Source organism: Pristiophorus japonicus, chromosome 8, assembly GCF_044704955.1.
Source record: "Pristiophorus japonicus isolate sPriJap1 chromosome 8, sPriJap1.hap1, whole genome shotgun sequence".
Classification (NCBI taxonomy): Eukaryota; Metazoa; Chordata; class Chondrichthyes; family Pristiophoridae; genus Pristiophorus; species Pristiophorus japonicus.
Window position 1 is genome coordinate 66,035,428 of NC_091984.1, and position 20,336 is coordinate 66,055,763.

Consider the following 20,336-nt stretch of genomic DNA (forward strand, 5'->3'; position numbering starts at 1 on the left):
GCATCCACTCTGTCACGCTCCTCATAATCTTACATGTTTCGATAAGATCACCTCTCATTCGTCTGAATTCCAATGAGTAGAGGCCCAACCTACTCAACCTTTCCTCATAAGTCAACCCCCTCATCTCCGGAATCAACCTAGTGAACCTTCTCTGAACCGTCTCCAAAGCAAGTATATCCTTTGGTAAATATAGAAACCAAAACTGCACGCAGTATTCCAAGTGTGGCCTCACCAATACCCTGTATAACTGTAGCAAGACTTTCCTGCTTTTATACGCCATCCCCTTTGCAACAAAGGCCAATAAATCCTGATCACTTGCTGTACTGCATACTATCCTTTTGTGTTTCATGCACAAGTACCCCCAGGTCCTGCTGTACTGCAGCACTTTGCAATCTTTCTCCATTTAAATAATAACTTGGTCTTTGATTTTTTTTCCTACCAAAGTGACCTCACACTTTCCAACATTGTACTCCATCTGCCAAATTTTTGCCCACTCACTTAGCCTATGTTGTTTTGCAGATTTTTTGTGTCTTCCTCACACATTACTTTTCCTCCAATCTTTGTATCATCAGCAAACTTGACTACGTCACACTCAGTCCCTTCTTCCAGTAATGGGAGGGAGGGGTAGTTTAGGAGAGTGGGGTCGCCGAGACATTGCTGGGACCGAGGTTGCTCTATGCTGGGATAGGGGGTACTCTGTTGGGATAGAGGTTTCCCTGTGCTGGGGCAGAGGTTGCTCCTGTGCTGGGATAGAGGGTGCTCTGTGTTGGGATACAGATTCCTCGGAGCCTCACGGGCTCTGGAGCAGCACTCGACCAGTTGACAGCTGCGTCACGTGGAGATACTGCCGCAAACACGACGTTTATTTCCTTTCACGACAGCGTGACAAGCAAATTTAGTGAACGACGGTGCCGGAAAGTGACGAGGAAAGCTCATTCTGAGCGGGGGTGGCGGGTAACTATTTGCTCCCTTTAAAAAACAGTATAGCGCAGTTTGCGGTTCAGTCGTTTTAAACGATAGTGGGACACAGAAGGCAGTTCCGGAAAGGCCTTTTGACCATCGGTGCTGGTTTTGGTTGATGACTGGGGGACGTTTGCTGAGAGCCGGTCTCCCTCCCTCCCGAGCAGCGGAGCGCAGCTGAAGGAAACACCAGAATGGCGGCCATGGACCGAGAGATGATCCTCGCCGACTTTCAGGTGCGCTCGATGATTTTACTGACTTTTCTAACGTCTTGTTTAACGAGTTGCGGATGAAGGAGAAACTTGACTGTCTGTTTTCTGCAAAATGACGGATGTCTCGGACCGGTTACCTGGTTGTCATGTAAATAATTGTCCACATGTTGCGGATCTCAAATGTAGGATCGATGTATCTGAGCCCATTCTCTGCCAGATATGTATTTTATTTAAGATGATATATAACATCTTCTGTTTTAGATGATGATTAGGTTCGGTGGAATTTTCTCATGTGTCTCCAGGAATTTTTTTTAGTTTCTTAAATACAATCCTCACACGATTATATGACTGTTCACTGAAAGCAATAGATCAGGCATTACAAAATACAGAGACGAAAGTGTCTAAGGTTCCCCTCGTGTAGATCATCACTTGTCGACAGGGATATATAACCCTTATGTTTTTGGGTGTGGGGGTCCTGTTAAATTCTTAACTTTAGGCCAACGTGCAGCAAGACTTGGCTGGGTGGTCTATTAAAAATAGATTGAATTTTAGCTTGACATCCAATATAAACTAACCAGTTTATAAAGCTCTTCCATTGAAGTAGTTTAGGCTTCAATTTTTTTTTGTAACCTATGTAATATGAAGGGGGGCAATTGCCACATTATATGTTTGAATTATTGGGTATTAGTGGTTTATGTTCTAACTCAAAATTCTGCAGGCTCAAATGTAAAATATTTACAGAAGGTACCAGAATATTTAAGGAAACCAAATGTTGCATATCACAAAAAAACATAAATATATTTAGGTACCTTGGCATTTAGTGGGGTTTTGGAATCATGTCAAAATGCAAATGCCTGCTATTTTAAATGTTAAATATTTGACAAGTTGCTTAAATGAGAAAACTGGACATGCAGAGCAGTAGCTGAATTGGTGACTCCATGATGGCACCTAATGAAGCGATGAATAATTTATAATTCTGGTCCTGATCATTCATATTCCTTTAAAATTATCAATTTGGTTTATTAGAGGATCAACATTTGTAGTGCCGGTGAAGGCTGAAGTTCAGATGGAAAAGTCTTAATGTTTTAGAGGGAGTATGAAAATGTCATGTGATCAGCTTCTCCAGGGATTACACTTTATTTTTTCGCAGCAATTGATTAGAGCTATAGAAGTTTACAGCACAGAAGAAAGCCATTTGGCCCACCATGTCTGCCAGCTAGTTGCTAGAGAGTATTATGGGAAGATACTGATAGAATAATGAGGGAGAGAAAAGCAGATGAAAATACAAGTTGCTGAGTTGAGGCAAGGTGTTCCCCAAATGTAGAGAAGAAGAGGAAATACACCTCCTAGTGGTTGTCTTTAAAGCATTGTAGGTGGCAGCCTGGAATCAAGCCAATTATCTTTCATGTAGATACATAGAATCAAAGCAGCTTTTGTTCTTGAGGGGAGGGGGTGGATAACTCTGCTGAATCTTTTTGTTTTATTATTGAGTAGCTCAGTTTTGGAGCAATGTAATATTTTTGTGGCCTCGTAAATACCTTCCATGGGTTGATATGGATCATGTATCAGTTGTACCAAAAGCAACCTGATTCTTGGTTCCATGATGGCTCAATTGGTAAATGTAATGACTAGTGTACAACAGAGCTTTGCAGACCAGGAAGGTCCCTGATTTTCAATCCCTGGTCTGTGCTGAGTTTGCTAGAGATGTGGTAGGAGGCAGCAGTTGGGGTGCTACAATTGATCAAGTGCCCCTGAGCTAGTAGGGGAAAAAAATCAGCTATGGTTCCTATAAGAAATAGGGGCAAGCCATTTGGTCCCTTGAGCCTGCTCTGCCACTCAAGACTGATCTTTACCTCAACACCTTCCTGCACTAACCCCATATCCCTTGAATCCCTTGGTATTCAAAAATCCATTCATCTGTGTCCTGAATATACTCACTGACTAAGCATCCACAGCCCTCGGGGGGTAGAGAATTCCAAAGATTCACAACCCTCTGATTGATTGAAAAAATCTCTCCTCATCTGAATCCTAAATAGCGGACCCCTTAGTCGGGGACTGTAATCGCTCGTTTTAGACTGCCTAGCCAGGGGAAACATCCTCCCAGCATCTACCCTGTCAAGCCCTTTTAAGAATTTTATACGATTCAATGAGATCACCTCTCATTCTTCTAAACTCTAGGGAATATGGGCTTTGTCTACTCAATCTCTGCTCATTGGACAATCCCCTCATCCCAGGAATCTAGTGAGCCTTCTTTTCACTCCCTCTAAGGCAAGTATATCCTTCCTTCGGTAAGGAGACCAAAACTGTACACATTACTCCAGGTATGGTCTCACCAAGGCCTGATATAATTGCAGGAAGACTTCTTTACTCTTGTACTCTTAATAATGTTGTAATAAAGGGTAATATACCATTTGTTTTCTTAATTGCTTGCTGTACCTGCATGTTAACTTTCTGTGATTTGCGTATAAGAAACCCCAGGTCCCTTTTTGAATACCAACATTTACCAATCTTTCACCATTTAAAAATATTCTGCTTTTCTATTTTTCCTACCAAAGTGGATAAGTTCACATTTCTGCATATTATATTCCATTTGCCATGTTCTTGCCCACTCATTTAACCTGCCTATATCCCTTTGCAGCCTCTTTGCGTCCTCCTGACAACTTCATTTCCCATCTAGTTTTGTATTGTTAGCAAACTTTGATACATTACACTTGGTCCCCTCATCTAAGTCATTAATATAGGTTGTAAATAGCTGAGGCCCAAGCACTGATCCTTGCAGTACCCTACTAGTCATAGCCTGCCAAACCAAAAATGCTCTGTTTATTCCTCCTCTCTGTTTGCAGTGTATTAACCAATCCTCAATCCATGCTAATATCATGAGCCCTAATTTTATGTAATATCCTCTTGTGTGGCACCAAATCCAAATGCACTACATCCACTGGTACCCCTTTATCTGCCGTGCTAGTTACAACCTAACCGATTTGTCAAACATGATTTCCCTTTCGAAAATCATATGATTTTCTCGTGCCATGTTATCACATCCTTAATAATAGATTTTAGCATTGTCCCGAATGACAGCTGTCAGACCAACTGGTCTTTCGTTCCCTGTTTTCTCTTTCCTCCCCCCCCCCCCCCCCCCCCTTCTAAGTCTGGCTCTTATTCTAGGGGCAAAATCTCAGACCTGCAAAAATACTGGGTCTACATTCTTGCTGCTTGGATACAAAAAATGGATTTAGCACAAATACCGGAAGCGAGTTTGTGGAAACTGATTTCCCAGAATCCAAACTAAACGAGCAATGAGCACCACTACAGGAGCACTTTGAAACTTCCCTCATCGGTCTAACTGTAAACACAGGCCCAACATCTAATGAGAGCAGTAGGGCACATCAGAAGAGGAAGTGACAGGATAAGAGACAAGTCCCAAGTGTTGTTCCTGATGCTTAGATGAACTTCATTCTGTAATGCCATTTCCAGAATCCCAAAATCATGGCTGTTAAATTGGGTTGGCTTCCCAGGATTGCAAATAGTGTTTAATTTCTGGTCCTAATATTTCCTGGTAAGGGACTACACATTCATTTCCCAATAAACCCGTGGCAATGACCAATCTTTCGGTGCAAACATCACACATCCATATACAGCACTACAATGATAGGTGCCAGTGGCCAACTATAGCTTCTATTAAACTATAAAAAAACAAACTTCATATCCCCATATAAAACTAACAGTATATCCATCATTATAATTAAAAATCTCGCAGCAAGGAAATATCTACAATGCACAGGGAAATGTCAACTATACTTGAAAGCATCACGATTCAAAGTGTCCATCAAACTTGCATGAGGGTACCTCAAACATCATTTATATAAAAAAAGCAACACTTCAAAAATCACTGAACTATAAAATGCTGATTGGCCCAAATATTACTATGAACAAATAGATAAGAAAACTGAAGAAGAATCAGCAAACAGCAAAAAAATTCTACCAATAAACAATTACAATAGAGGAAAAGTAGTACTAATTAAAATCACACGATACTTTCAGAAAATACTTACAACCATCACCTTGCTTTCTCAGTAACCCAAGAACATAGTACTAAATGTAAATTAACAGAATAAACACATTACAAAATATACAGTTCAGAATACAATCATTCAACTTGTCCATAGACATGTTTTTTTGAGTTTAAAATTACTACAATGTTTCAACAACTTGCATTCACATAACGCCTGAACGTAGAAGAGTGCCACACAGTGCTTCATAGAGGTGTAATCAAAAGAAAAATGGATGCTGGGCCAAAGGAGACATTAGGAAAGAAGTGGATTTTACCTCCACATACTTTTCTCTGGGCTCTGGAGCTTCAATTTTGCTTTGTTCCAAGAGCTGCAATCTTTCTTGCTGATGTAGAGCTACAGCCATGCATTGAACAACTCCCAGAATGTACCAGTTGTGCACAAAATGATACTTTTGTACAACTTTGGTTGACTGACACGAGAATCTGAGGTAACTTCAAGGGGTTTACAAGGTCACCACATTTCTGTACTTTATGGACTAGACATAAAGAATTATGTATTGTCTATTTGATGACTTAGTAGCACATTACTTCTGTCACTATATATTAACAAAATAAATTTTCAGCGATAACACCAATTTCAGTTAGACAGGTTAAGAAGTTAAGACAGGAGGATCTAATAAACGTGTCCATTCTTACAGGATTGTGTTAATATTTCCAGTCCTCTTCCTACACTAGCCCTGAAATTCTCTCACTCTTCAGACTCACCGCGATGCCCTCTTGACATTCATCATTCATTATCACCTCTGGTAGTAATTTCTCTCTTCCCCCCCCCCCCCCCCCCCCCCCCAGGAACACCATCAGTGACTGCTATTCCTCATCGACAATGTCCTTCTACCTTTCTTGACCCTCCCCTGGCTCTGTGCCATCAGCCTACTTGTCTGACATCAGTTGGCAGTCAGATAACTTTTATTGGCTTACTTGTGACCTCTCTGCTGAATTGCATGAGGCACGACACCAATATGTGACTTTGAATAGGATTATCAGAGCCACAAGAGGCTGGACTAAACATTTGAATGAAACATAATCAAAAACTGGCCAATGAAGGATGAAGTTTTGTTAGGAAGTATAGATTTCTATAAAAACTTGGAGATCTGCCCTTTCATTACCCACTCGAGTTGGGACTTTGTTCCACCTTTCTTTCACTCTTTTTTTTTTTTCTCTTCTGGAGGTGCTAATCCTGCTGGGATGTAGTTCCATTGACGCTGGCAGCCCTTCAGTGCATGTGTGATCCTGGAGAGTGACTGTCAATAGGCTTTTGACCTGATTGCTTTTGGTACTTCTGGAAGGCATCATGACCCAGCCATATCTTGTTCTCAGCTGATAATCTGTTTAAACACACTTTCCAGCTGGGGTTGCTGGAGCAGGAACAGGAGGAGCCTTGGCTGATATTTATTTCCCCTCCCAAGCCTGGTGGTGCTGAGGCCAATGGCAGTGGACCAAGTGAGAATAACTAACTTCATACAGACCAAGAATTAAGCCTGAGGCATTCTGGTTCAGTACAATTGGGTGGTTTCCATTGCCTTTACACAGCCACTGAGGTACCAGAACTTAAATTTATTTACGATGCCTCCCTTAAAAGCTCCATCTTAATAACTGTCCAAAGTAATAAATCAAGTAAATACACTTTTAATGAACAAGATGTGATAATACGGATAAGTGTGGGAGAGGAGGGTTAGAACAGCGAATGGAGAATGGGGAGGAAGAGTGCGAGTTAGAGAAGAGGCCATGGAAAAAGGGTGAGGAGGGGCCTTGGAAAGGGAATCATAGAATCTTGCCGTACAGAAAGAGGGCATGTGATTCATTGGGCCCAAGTTTCCACATGATTTGCGCCTGATTTTTAGGAGCAACTGGTGGAGAACGGACGATCTTAGAAATCTCAATTCTCCACATTTTTTTTTCTGCAGTTCTAGTCAGGTAGAACAGTTCTACTTTGGAACAGAATTTTTTCTTCAAAAGGGGGCGTGTCCGGCCACTGACGCCTGATTTGAAAGTTTCCACAGTGGAAATGTACTCCAAACTAAAGTAGAATGGAGCAAGTGAAGATTTTTGTAGAAGTGAAAAAACCTGTTCTACACATTAAAAAATCAGGCGCAGGTTACAAATTAGGCACCCAGAACGAGGTGGGGGGGGTGGAAGGGAAGTCATTAAATTCTGTAATAAATCCTTATTTATACTTCTACAAGTATTATACAAATAAATCCAACCTGAATAAACATTTATAAGCAAAGAAAAGATTAAATAAACCATCTTCCTACCTGTGTGAAAGTGCTTCAGGCAGGCCTTTCGGGACCGAAGGCTGAACGGGCCGGCCCGAGACTTCGGGCAGGGCCCGTCCCCAGCACCAGATTTACAGGGGGGGGGGGGGGGGGGAGAAAGAGAAGGAGGGGGGGGGGGGGAAGAGAGAGGGGAGGGGAGGGGAGGGGGAAGAGAGAGCGAGAGGGAGGGGGGGGAGAAGAGAGAGAGCGAGAGGGAGGGAGGCGGGGGGGGTGAAAGACAGACAGAGAGAGAGAGAGAGAGGGGGGGGAGGTCAGGTCGGGTCGGGTCCAATTGGGGGTGGGGGGGGGGGCGGGAGCGCGGTTCGGGTTGGGTCCAGTCGGGGGAGCGGGAACAGGAGCGCGGGTCGGGTCCAGTCGGGGGGGCGGGGAGCGGGAACAGGAGCGCGGGTCGGGTCCAGTCGGGGGAGCGGGAACAGGAACGCGGGTCGGGTCGGATCGAGGCGGCGGGGAGCGGGAACAGGAGTGCGGGTCAGATCGAGGCGGGGAGCGGGAACAGGAGCGCGGGTCGGGTCAGTCGGTGGGGAGGCGCGGGTGTTGGGTCTGGTCTGGTCCGGAGGCAGGGGGGGGGGTGGGGGAGCGGGTGTCTGGTCTGGTCCGGAGGCAGGCTGCGGGGGAGCGAGTGTCAGGTCTGGTCGGGGGGTGGGGGGGGAGCAGGAGCTGGCCGCAGAGCCTTATTCACGCAGCCCCAGTGAGGCCATTCAGCCAGGGCTAGGGGCTGCGTGCTTCGGGCCCCTCCCCTCCCACACAGTTCGACGCCTGGAGCTACTGCACTTGCTAGGGACCTGACTCCGCCCCCCCACAGCTCGTGCTGGCTGCGCCGAGGGCCAGAGGACCTGCAAGTAGGTGGAGAATACCGAGGATTTTTTTTGGCGCGAAAAACGGGCGTCCAGGTCGGGACTGCGCCGTTCTCGGCGCGTGTGGAAACTTGGGCCCATTGTTCCTGTCCCGATCATGAAATTTAGTCCTACACCCCAGCTTTTACCCCAGAACCCTGCAAATTAGTCCTTTTTCAAGTACATGCCCAATTGCCTTTTTTAAAAGTTTCTATGGAATCTGCTTCCACCACCCTTTCAGGTAGTGTTCCAGATCTTAACCCTCTGGGGGGGGGGGATTCTCCTCATTTCTCCATTTCCCCTGTAGTTCTTTTGCCAATTACGATGACCTCTGGTTACTGTCCCACTTGCCAGAGGTAATGGTTTTTCCTTACCTGCTCTATCAAAACCCCTTTATAACTTTGAATACCTCCTCTCCTGTAAGGTCTCTAGTTATCCTTTTCTACTCTAAGGAGAACAAACCCAACTTCTCCAATCTCTCCACATAACTAAAGTCTATCATCCTGGTAAATGTCCTCTGCACCCTCTCCAAGGCCTTGACGTCCTTCTTGAAATGTAGTGTCCAGAATTGTATGCAATACCCCAGCTGAGGGCTAACCAGTGATTTTGTAAAGGTTTAGCATGAGTTCCTTGTTTTTGTATTCACTGCTCCTATTTGCAAAGCCAAGTATCCTCCACACACACTCAACTGTCTTACCAACTTGCCACTTCAGATTTGTGAATATTCACTCCGGTCTCTCTGCTCTTGCACCCCTCTCAAAATTGCATCATTTAGATCACTGGTTCTCAACTAGGGGTCTGTGAGAAGGTTTCAGGGGGTCTGTCAAAAATACAACATACCTACAAGCTGCCACTTCCACCATCCAAACAGTAGTTTGTCCTCCTCCCAGTGCCACAGCTGGTAAAATCCACCTGTTCACCTGACTTTTTTTTGCGCCGCCTTTCGGCCAATGTCTCCTTGACCTAGCCGTGCATGCTTAGTGGTAAACGCAGTAGCAGTGCTGCTGATGTGTGTCTGCTTTCGTGGCCTATGCGCACTGTGCATGTCAGTGGTGCTGGAGACGAACAGCAGCCCATGAAGGAGCAAGTGAGGCATGCCTCAGCAGGGCTGGAGTGAGATGGTTTTGTGCTACGCTTAAGTTCAAGATGTGAGGATAACGTGCTGCTCGGTGGCCAGTAACAAGCGCTTTGATCCACAGGCGATTGGGCCAGGCTCGCGGCAGGGATCGAGTGGTTGGAAAGGATTTGAGGCAATGGTATGCGTCAGGTTTATCATCAATGAGTGAGATGGATTGCAGCCCTTCGCTATACATGAAACGGTGTTTAATCATCAGTGGCATCCACAGTAAATCATAAGATTAGACCAGCATGAGTGACTCACTCCGAATGCATGATAATTCACAGGTCTCTGTTTCATCATTTGATAACTTAATCCCCCTTCCATAATGCAGATGTTGCTTTTTTGATTTCCATCTGTAAAGTTCCCAGGTATAACCTTTCTCTTGGAGGGGAGGGATTATTGTGCTTCTAAGATCACACATACAAGCAAGCAAAATACTGCGGATGCTTAAAATGTGAAATTAAAGCAGAAAATGTTGGAAAATACTCAGCAGGTGGAGAGAGAAATGGAGTTTAACGAATCTGGTCGATGACCAGTTCTGATGAAAGGTCATCGACCTGAAACGTTAACTCTCTTTCTCTCTCCCCGCAGAACATCTGCTGCGTGTTTCCAGCATCGAAATTGAGAATTGTTGCTCTGCACCAGCAACATGTTTCACATTAAGTAAGTAAAACAAAAATAATAATATGCATATATCCTTAATTGTATAATGAATTTTTATACAGAAAAAAAACTTGTGGTTTGTTACAGGGGGTCTGCAAAATTTTTGTAACACTGGAGGGGAGCCTCAGAAGCAAAAAGGTTGAGAATCCCTGATTTAGGTTGTATTGTGCCTCTGTTCTTCCCAAAGCGCATCACTTCATACTTGCCCACATAAAATTGCGCCCGCCATTTTCACCAGTCTATGTCCTCTTGACATCTGCTACTATCATGCTCACTATTTACTGCGTTGCCAAGTTTTGTATCATCTGCAAACTATGAGATTGTACCCCCTATATATACTGCATACTTCTCTCCAGTCAGAAAACATCTGTTCACCATGACACTCTACCTCCTGTCCCTTAGTCAGTTATCTACCCAAATTACTACTGACCCTTTATGCTTCTAGTTTCTGAATAATTATGTTTTATGTGGTACTTTATCAAATGCTTTTGAAACTCCATATATGCAACATGTACTGCACTATCTACATCCACCCTCTGTTACTTCATCAAATAACTCAATCAGGTTAGTCTGATATGATTTGCCTTTAACAAATCTGTGCTAGTTGTCCTTATTAACCCATGCTTCACCAAGTGACAATTAATTTTGACCTTGACAATGGCCACTAGTAATGTTCTCTCTTTTTTGGGTCACTCATCCCCTTTTAAGGGGCTGTGTGTCCCATTCAAAATTCCGCGCATGTATGGTTTTTGCATTTAAAAGCCAGTGAGCCAGCTGTGTGAGAGCTCCAGTGCGCTGAGTGGCCTTACAGCTTAAAGGAAACATTGGCTTCGAGTAATTTTCACACCACTCACGTTAGACTGATTGGCCTGTAGTTACCAGACAGTAGAAAAAATAAACTTAATTGGAGAATAGTATTTCAAGTTAAAACTGCTGGAATTACTGGAGAATGAGAGAAAAATAAAAGAACAAAAGGTCTGAGGACCACAGTGGTAGCAGCCAACCACAAACCTGAGTAGCAATGCCAGCCTAGAGCAGAATAACAAACATGCAGGAGCAGCAGAATTTACAGTTGCTGACTTTCACTTTGAAAATTAGGTTCTGAGTACTGGAATAGCCTGGTAGTCTCATTTGGGGAAACTAGGAATCTATTTTTGGTTCTCCCAGTACAAGAAATACTGGTTCCAGCAGACGCATTGTGTTCTGCTTTCCATACTCTTTTATACCAGTCGATCTTACAAGAGCTGTTGCCAGCAGCTCTTCTCTGCTTTGACCCTCCATTCACCCAGAATGGCCAACCACTCCCTCACCTTTATCTTTGATCCCTTTGTCCCCAGTAGAGCCCTTAATTTCTCCCACCCTGGTTGTTCCTCCTGTTATGGCCCACAACCGTGTATTGGGTGCACAACAGGTTTAACCATTCATTGCCAGATCGGACTTGATCACATCAAGCAATTTTGGTCCTTGCTCTTTGCTTCCAAAACTGCTCACTACTCCAGGATCATCCAGGAAAGTAAAGATATCCCCACTACCTTTTCACTTCCAGCACTCTCTTGCCCCCTCACCGCTAATAGCGTGTGAGGCGCTCCTGGACTTCGATGGCATTAAGATTGAGACCTCTGCTGTGTTCCCCCTTCCCCCTTCCCCCTTTCCCCCTTCCCCCTTCCCCCTTCCCCCAGCCTTGAATCTGTGTCTTTCTATAGTTTCTCTCCTGTCTCCTCTTGTGCTGCCTTCAAGCTCATCATGTGCATAGAAGCATAGAAAATAGGTGCAGGAGCAGGCCATTCAGCCCTTCTAGCCTGCACCGCCATTCAATGAGTTCATGGCTGAACATGAAACTTCAGTACCCCCTTCCTGCTTTCTCGCTATAACCCTTGATCCCCCGAGTAGTAAGGACTTCATCTAACTCCCTTTTGAATATATTTAGTGAATTGGCCTCAACTACTTTCTGTGGTAGAGAATTCCACAGGTTCACCACTCTCTGGGTGAAGAAGTTTCTCCTCATCTCGGTCCTAAATGGCTTACCCCTTATCCTCAGACTGTGACCCCTGGTTCTGGACTTCCCCAACATTGGGAACATTCTTCCTGCATCTAACCTGTCTAAACCCGTCAGAATTTTAAACGTTTCTATGAGGTCCCCTCTCATTCTTCTGAACTCCAGTGAATACAAGCCCAGTTGATCCAGTCTTTCTTGATATGTCAGTCCCGCCATCCCGGGAATCAGTCTGGTGAATCTTCGCTGCACTCCCTCAATAGCAAGAATGTCCTTCCTCAAGTTAGGAGACCAAAACTGTACACAATACTCCAGGTGTGGCCTCACCAAGGCCCTGTACAACTGTAGCAACACCTCCCTGCCCTTGTACTCAAATCCCCTCGCTATGAAGGCCAACATGCCATTTGCTTTCTTAACCGCCTGCTGTACCTGCATGCTAACCTTCAATGACTGATGTACCATGACACCCAGGTCTCGTTGCACCTTCCCTTTTCCTAATCTGTCACCATTCAGATAATAGTCTGTCTCTCTGTTTTTACCACCAAAGTGGATAACCTCACATTTATCCACATTATACTTCATCTGCCATGCATTTGCCCACTCGCCTAACCTATCCAAGTCACTCTGCAGCTTAATAGCATCCTCCTCGCAGCTCACACTGCCACCCAACTTAGTGTCATCCGCAAATTTGGAGATACTGCATTTAATCCCCTCGTCTAAATCATTAATGTACAATGTAAACAGCTGGGGCCCCAGCACAGAACCTTGCGGCACCCCACTAGTCACTGCCTGCCATTCTGAAAAGTACCCGTTTACTCCTACTCTTTGCTTCCTGTCTGACAACCAGTTCTCAATCCACGTCAGCACACTACCCCCAATCCCATGTGCTTTAACTTTGCACATTAATCTCTTGTGTGGGACCTTGTCGAAAGCTTTCTGAAAGTCCAAATATACCACATCAACTGGTTCTCCTTTGTCCACTTTACTGGAAACATCCTCAAAAAATTCCAGAAGGTTTGTCAAGCATGATTTCCCTTTCACAAATCCATGCTGACTTGGACCTATCATGTCACCATTTTCCAGATGCACTGCTATGACATCCTTAATAATTGATTCCATCATTTTACCCACTACTGAGGTCAGGCTGACTGGTCTATAATTCCCTGTTTTCTCTCTCCCTCCTTTTTTAAAAAGTGGGGTTACATTGGCTACCCTCCACTCCATAGGAACTGATCCAGAGTCAATGGAATGTTGGAAAATGACTGTCAATGCATCCGCTATTTCCAAGGCCACCTCCTTAAGTACTCTGGGATGCAGTCCATCAGGCCCTGGGGATTTATCGGCCTTCAGGCCCTGGGGATTTATCGGCCTTCAATCCCATCAATTTCCCCAACACAATTTCCCGACTAATAAAGATTTCCCTCAGTTCCCCCTCCTTACTAGACCCTCTGACCCCTTTTATATCCGGAAGGTTGTTTGTATCCTCCTTAGTGAATACCGAACCAAAGTACTTGTTCAATTGGTCTGCCATTTCTTTGTTCCCCGTTATGACTTCCCCTGATTCTGACTGCAGGGGACCTACGTTTGTCTTTACTAACCTATAGAAACTTTTGCAATCCACCTTAATGTTCCCTGCAAGCTTCTTCTCGTACTCCATTTTCCCTGCCCTAATCAAACCCTTTGTCCTCCTCTGCTGAGTTCTAAATTTCTCCCAGTCCCCAGGTTCGCTGCTATTTCTGGCCAATTTGTATGCCACTTCCTTGGCTTTAATACTATCCCTGATTTCCCTTGATAGCCACGGTTGAGCCACCTTCTCTTTTTTATTTTTACGCCAGACAGGAATGTACAATTGTTGTAATTCATCCATGCGGTCTCTAAATGTCTGCCATTGCCCATCCACAGTCAACCCCCTAAATATCATTCGCCAATCTATCCTAGCCAATTCACGCCTCATGCCTTCAAAGTTACCCTTCTTTAAGTTCTGGACCATGGTCTCTGAATTTACTGTTTCATTCTCCATCCTAATGCAGAATTCCACCATATTATGGTCACTCTTCCCCAAGGGGCCTCGCACAATGAGATTGCTAATTAATCCTCTCTCATTACACAACACCCAGTCTAAGATGGCCTCCCCCCTAGTTGGTTCCTCAACATAGTGGTCTGGAAAACCATCCCTTATGCACTCCAGGAAATCCTCCTCCACCGTATTGCTTCCAGTTTGGCTAGCCCAATCTATGTGCATATTAAAGTCACCCATTATAACTTTATTGCATGCACCCCTAATTTCCTGTTTGATGCCCTCCCCAACATCCCTATTACTGTTTGGAGGTCTGTACACAACTCCTACTAATGTTTTTTGCCCTTTGGTGTTCTGCAGCTCTACCCATATAGATTCCACATCATCCAAGCTAATGTCTTTCCTAACTATTGCATTAATCTCCTCTTTAACCAGCAATGCTACCCCACCTCCTTTTCCTTTTATTCTATCCTTCCTGAATGTTGAATACCCCTGAATGTTGAGTTCCCAGCCCTGATCATCCTGGAGCCACGTCTCCGTAATCCCAATCACATCATATTTATTAACATCTATTTGCACAATTAATTCATCCACCTTATTGCGGATACTCCTTGCATTAAGACACAAAGCCTTCAGGCTTGTTTTTTTAACACCCTTTGTCCTTTTAGAATTTTGCTGTACAGTGGCCCTTTTTGTTCTTTGCCTTGGGTTTCTCCGCCCTCCACTTTTCCTCATCTCCTTTCTGTCTTTTGCTTTTGATCCTTTTTGTTTCCCTCTGTCTCCCTGCATTGGTTCCTATCCCCCTGCCATATTAGTTTAAATCCTCCCCAACAGCACTAGCAAACACTCCCCCTAGGATATTGGTTCCGGTCCTGCCCAGGTGCAGACCGTCTGGTTTGTACTGGTCCCACCTCCCCCAGAACCGGTCCCAATGCCCCAGGAATTTGAATCCCTCCCTGCTGCACCACTGCTCAAGCCACGTATTCATCTGCGCTATCCTGCGATTCCTACTCTTGACTATCACGTGGCACTGGTAGCAATCCCGAGATTACTACTTTTGAGGTCCTACTTTTTAATTTAGCTCCTAGCTCCTTAAATTCGTTTCGTAGGACCTCATCCCTTTTTTTTACCTCTGTCGTTGGTACCAATGTGCACCACGACAACTGGCTGTTCTCCCTCCCATTTCAGAATGTCCTGCAGCCGCTCCGAGACATCCTTGACCCTTGCACTAGGGAGGCAACATACCATCCTGGAGTCTCGGTCGCGGCCGCAGAAACGCCTATCTATTCCCCTCACCATTGAATCCCCTATCACTATTGCTGTCCCACTCTTTCTTGCCCTCCTGTGCAGCAGAGCCAGCCACGGTGCCATGAACTTGGCTGCTGCTGCTCTCCCCTGATGAGTCATCCCCCTCAACAGTACTCAAAACAGTGTATCTGTTTTGCAGGGGGATGACCACAGGGGACCCCTGCACTACCTTCCTTGCACTACTCCCTGCTGGTCTTCCATTCCCTAGCTGGCTGTGGACCCTTTCCCTGCGGTAAGACCAACTCACTACACGTGATACTCACGTCATTCTCAGCATTGTGGATGCTCCAGAGCGAATCCACCCTCAGCTCCAACTCCGCAACGCGGACAGTCAGGAGCTGGAGGTGGATACACTTCCTGCACACGTAGTCGTCAGGGACACCGGAAGTGTCCCTGAGTTCCCACATGGTACAGGAGGAGCATAACACCCGACCGAGCTCTCCTGCCATGACTTAACCCTTAGATACACTTAAATTGGCAGGGACTATGAGATCAACCTGTCAACCCTATTCCCACTAAACTGCTGACAACCCAACTTCCCTTGCAGGCCCCCCTACTAGCTGACATCGTAAATGGTTCTTTTTCCCTCCGCTACTGTCTCCCTCCCTTTTCAAAATTGTTGTCCTCTCCTTCCATCCTTTTTATAAAAAAAAACACCCTTGAGCCCTCTGTCCTTGAAAACTACTGTCCTATCTCTTGTATTTCTTGCATCTCCAAATTCCCGGAACGTGTTGTCACCTCCCAAATCCTTACTCATCTTTCCCACAACTTCGTATTCGATTCTCTCATCAGATTTCCGCCTCTGCCACAGCACATAAATGGCCCTAATCAAATATCCTCTGTGGCTGTGACCATGGTTCATTATCCTGTTTCATCATCCTTGACCTCTCTGCAGTCTTTGACATGGTAGGCCACACCTTCTTCCTCCAACACCTCTCCTCCATTGTCCAGCTCAGTAAGACTGACCTTGCTTGATTCCACTCTTAACTATCCGAGCTGTCGCGCTCTCGCTCTCGACCTCCACTGCCTCTGCTGTCATGCTGCTTGTCTGACATCCAGTCTGAGATGAACTGCAGTTTCCGGCTATTAAACATTGGGAAGATGAAGCCATAGTCCCTGCCACATACTCTGTACCCTCATCACTGATTCCATCCCCCTCCCCGGTCTATTTAGCAGCTTAAACTAGACTGTTCGTAACCTCTGTCTCCGATTTGACTCTGAGCTAAGATTCTGACCCCATATCTTCTCCGTCACAAAGATTGCCTACTTCCAATTCTAACATTACCTGTCCTCACCCCTGCCTCAGCCCATGCTGAAATCCTGATCGTGCCTTCACCTTCAGACTTGCCAATTCCAATATTCTCCTGATCGACCTTCCATATTCTAGCCATCATAAACTCCAGCTGATCCAAAGCTCAGCTGCCCGTATCGTATCCTGCACAAAGTCCTGTTCGTCCATCAGTCCTGTGTTTGTTGACCTACATTGGCTCATTATTTAAAATTCTCATCCTCTTGTTCGAATAACTTCATGGCCTTGCCCAATCCCAACTCTAACCTCCAGCCCTAACCCTCCAAGAAATCCACATTCTTCCACTGCTGCCCTCTTGTGCACCCGCACTCCCTCCACCGTACCATTGGCGGCTGTGCCTTCAGCCATCAAGGTCCTAAACGCTAGAATTCCATCACTAAACCTCTCTGCTTTTCCACTTCCTGTCTTTTTAAACCCCTCTTTAAGCACTCTTTCAGCCACGTCTCCTAATTGTTTGGCTTGATGTTGATTTTGTCTGATTCTGCAACTGTGAAGCATCTTGGGGTCGTTTTCTACATTTAAGATGTTCTATAAATGTTGCCGTTCCTTCTGCCTTTCCCACTGACTAAATGGTTGACTGTCTGTCTTCTAACAGACACATCCAGGAATTTGGGGCCAGTGGAAATTTTCCTTGTTTCGATACCAGTTTGAACTGTGTATATCGTTTCTGTGGAATGCAAAGGAGTCCAGACCAATCTCTGGGAATCTCCTACTGGCAAGCAGTGTGGAGAGTGCCAATAACCAGAGGACAGTGAGGCTCCATTGGGGATTCAGTCGCAGCACATTTGGGGCCCAAGTTTCCACATGATTTGCGCCTGATTTTTAGGAGCAACTGGTGGAGAACGGACTATCTTAGAAATCGCAATTCTCCACATTTTTTTTTCTGCAGTTCTAGTCAGGTCGAACAGTTCTACTTTGGAACAGAATTTTTTCTTCAAAAGGGGGCGTATCCGGCCACTGACGCCTGATTTGAAAGTTTCCACAGTGAAAACGTACTCCAAACTAAAGTAGAATGGAGCAAGTGAAGATTTTTGTAGAATTGAAAAAACCTGTCCTACACATTAAAAAATCAGGCGCAGGTTACAAATTAGGCGTCCAGAACGAGGTGGGGGGGGGGAAGGGAAGTCATTAAATTCTATAATAAATCCTTATTTATACTTATACAAATATTATACAAATAAATCCAACCTGAATAAACATTTATAAGCAAAGAAAAGATTAAATAAACCATCTTCCTACCTGTGTGAAAGTGCTTCAGGCAGGCCTTTCGGGACCGAAGGCTGAACGGGCCGGCCCGAGACTTCGTGCAGGGCCCGTCCCCAGCACCAGATTTACAGGTAGGTGGCGTTGGGTTGGGTCGGGAGGGAGGGAGGGAGGGAGGGAGGGAGATCCAGAGGGATCCAGGAGTCGAGTCGAGTCGGGTTGGGGCGGGAACAGGAGCGCGGGTCGGGTCGCGTCCAGGCAGGGAGCGGGAACAAGAGCGCGGGTCGGGTCAGTCGGGGGTGGGGGGGAGTGGGTGTCGGGTCTGGTCCGGAGGCGGGGGGGGGGGGGGGGGGGAGCGGGAGCTGGCCGTGGGGGGAGCCTTATTCACGCAGCTCCAGTGAGGCCATTCGGCCAGGGCTAGGGGCTGCCTGCTTCGGGCCCCTCCCACACAGTTCGGCGCCTGGAGCTACTGCACTTGCGTGCCCACTGCAGCGTGCATGTGCAGAGGTCCCGGCACTGTTTTCAGCGCAGGGACCTGGCTCCGCCCCCCTACAGCTCGTGCTACGCTGCGCCGAAGGCCAGAGGACCTGCAGGGAGGTGGAGAATACGGAAGATTTTTTTAGGCGCACTTTGTGGCGTGAAAAACGGGCGTCCAGGTCGGGACTGCGCCGTTCTAGGCGCGTGTGGAAACTTTGGCCCTATATGTATATGTTGGGGAGGGACACAACAGTGCCAAAAATACAATGGAATTTGACCAGCAACAGCCAGCGAACATTTTAAAACTTTTAACAGGAAAAAATATACAAAATGACTATAATGAGTGCAAAATTAGTCTCCAGCCATCAAAAGCGATATAGAAATGAAATTATTGATCTCCTTGGTAATAAACTTAACTTTTAATTTATCTAGCCCACACGGCATGATTCCTTAATTGTCAGGTCCAACTCTGATACGGAAAAAACTTCTTAATTTTTAAGTACAAAGAAGTATTAAATATGTTAAATTTATGGAGATATGCAAAATTGTTTATTCAAAATTGAAAGCGCACAATTTGAGAGGAGAAAGGCACGCATAATGAAGAATATATATCACCCTCAAGGCAATAATCTTCCTGTACCGTACACGGTACTCCAGATGGGACTCTATGCTTGTACTCCACCATCTAGTCGACTGCTATGAGCGAAAGAAAAAATGTCTTAAGAGCGACATATTTATATACCTCCTCAGCTTTTTCAGAAATAACTCAACACCACATGTAATTCATACTTTGGGTTGTGCAGTGACTCATAAGCAAATACAGTGGTTTTCAGGTAGCGAGATTTCACAAACCACAGATAGAAATGAGAATTAAAAAAATTTAAATCACAATGATTTGATTTAAGCAGCTTCGAATGAAGAGGTGTGGACTATATATTCTTACAAAAAGTTTGTGACTTACCTGTAGCATGACCAATTTGATTAAGAGTCCATTGGATTAGGGATTAGTCAAGTCTATCAAGTCTGGAGGTAAAAAGCAAAGAAAGATTTGGATTTATATAGCGCCTTTCACAACCACCAGATGTTAAAAAAGCACTTCGCAGCTAATGAAGTACGTTTGGAGTGTAGCCAGTGTTGTAATGTAGGAAATCAAGGAATAAACGAGGGTTTCAGCAGCAGATGGGTTGAGGTATGGGTGGTTATAGAGATGGAAGTAGGTGGTATTTACAGTGAAGAGGATATGAGGGCAGAAGCTCAGCTTGAGGTCGAACAAGAAACTGCTCGAGCTTGTAAAGAGGCCTATTTAGCTTTGCCGGTGGCCAGGGAGGGGTTTGCGTCGTGGTAAAGGTACAGAGTTTGTGGTGGGAGTCGAAGATGGTGTGTTCCTTTTTAGGTGGAGAAAATCTAACACTGGATGTCAGAGAAGTAGGCTAGAAAGGTAGGTAGAAGGACAGCGTAGATGAGGAATAGCAGAGATCGAAGGAGGGATCCTCCAGGGGGTTTCACTGATGGTATTCTGGGGGGTGGGGGGAGGAGGGAATTGGAGGAGGAATTGGAGGGGGAATTGGAGGAGGAATTGGAGGAGGAATTGGAGGAGGAATTGGAGGAGGAATTGGAGGAGGGAGAGGACGAGAGGACGGAGACGAGAGGACGAGAGAGAGGACGAGAGGACGAGAGGACGAGAGACGAGAGATGATAGAGAACGGGGTGAGTCCGAAGAGTGCGAGCATGTCGGGGCGACGAGGACTGGAAATATTGACACAACCCTGTAAGTATTGACACGTGTATTAGATCCTCCTGTCTTAACTTCTTAAACGCTGTCACCTGTCTAACTGAAATTGGTGTTATCGCTGAAAGTTTATTTCGTTAATATATAGTGACAGAAGTAATGTG

General features: G+C 45.4%; 1 protein-coding gene across 5 annotated transcripts in view; it reads left to right on the plus strand.

Moving 5' to 3' along the window:
• Positions 1 to 900: 900 nt before the first annotated feature.
• Positions 901 to 20,336, plus strand: part of faf1 (Fas (TNFRSF6) associated factor 1) — a 521,459-nt gene continuing 502,023 nt past the window's right edge. Inside the window, exons 1-2 of one of the 5 annotated variants that reach the window (XM_070886901.1) lie at positions 902 to 1,196; positions 10,065 to 10,136. Coding sequence is in view for 3 of the 5 variants with exons in the window: in XM_070886900.1 (XP_070743001.1) it covers positions 1,155 to 1,196 (42 nt within the window). In the remaining 2 variants the exon portion in view is untranslated. Of the gene's footprint in view, positions 1,197 to 10,064; positions 10,137 to 20,336 lie in introns of all 5 variants that reach the window. The other 4 variants (XM_070886902.1, XM_070886900.1, XM_070886898.1 and 1 more) reach the window with 4 other exon arrangements.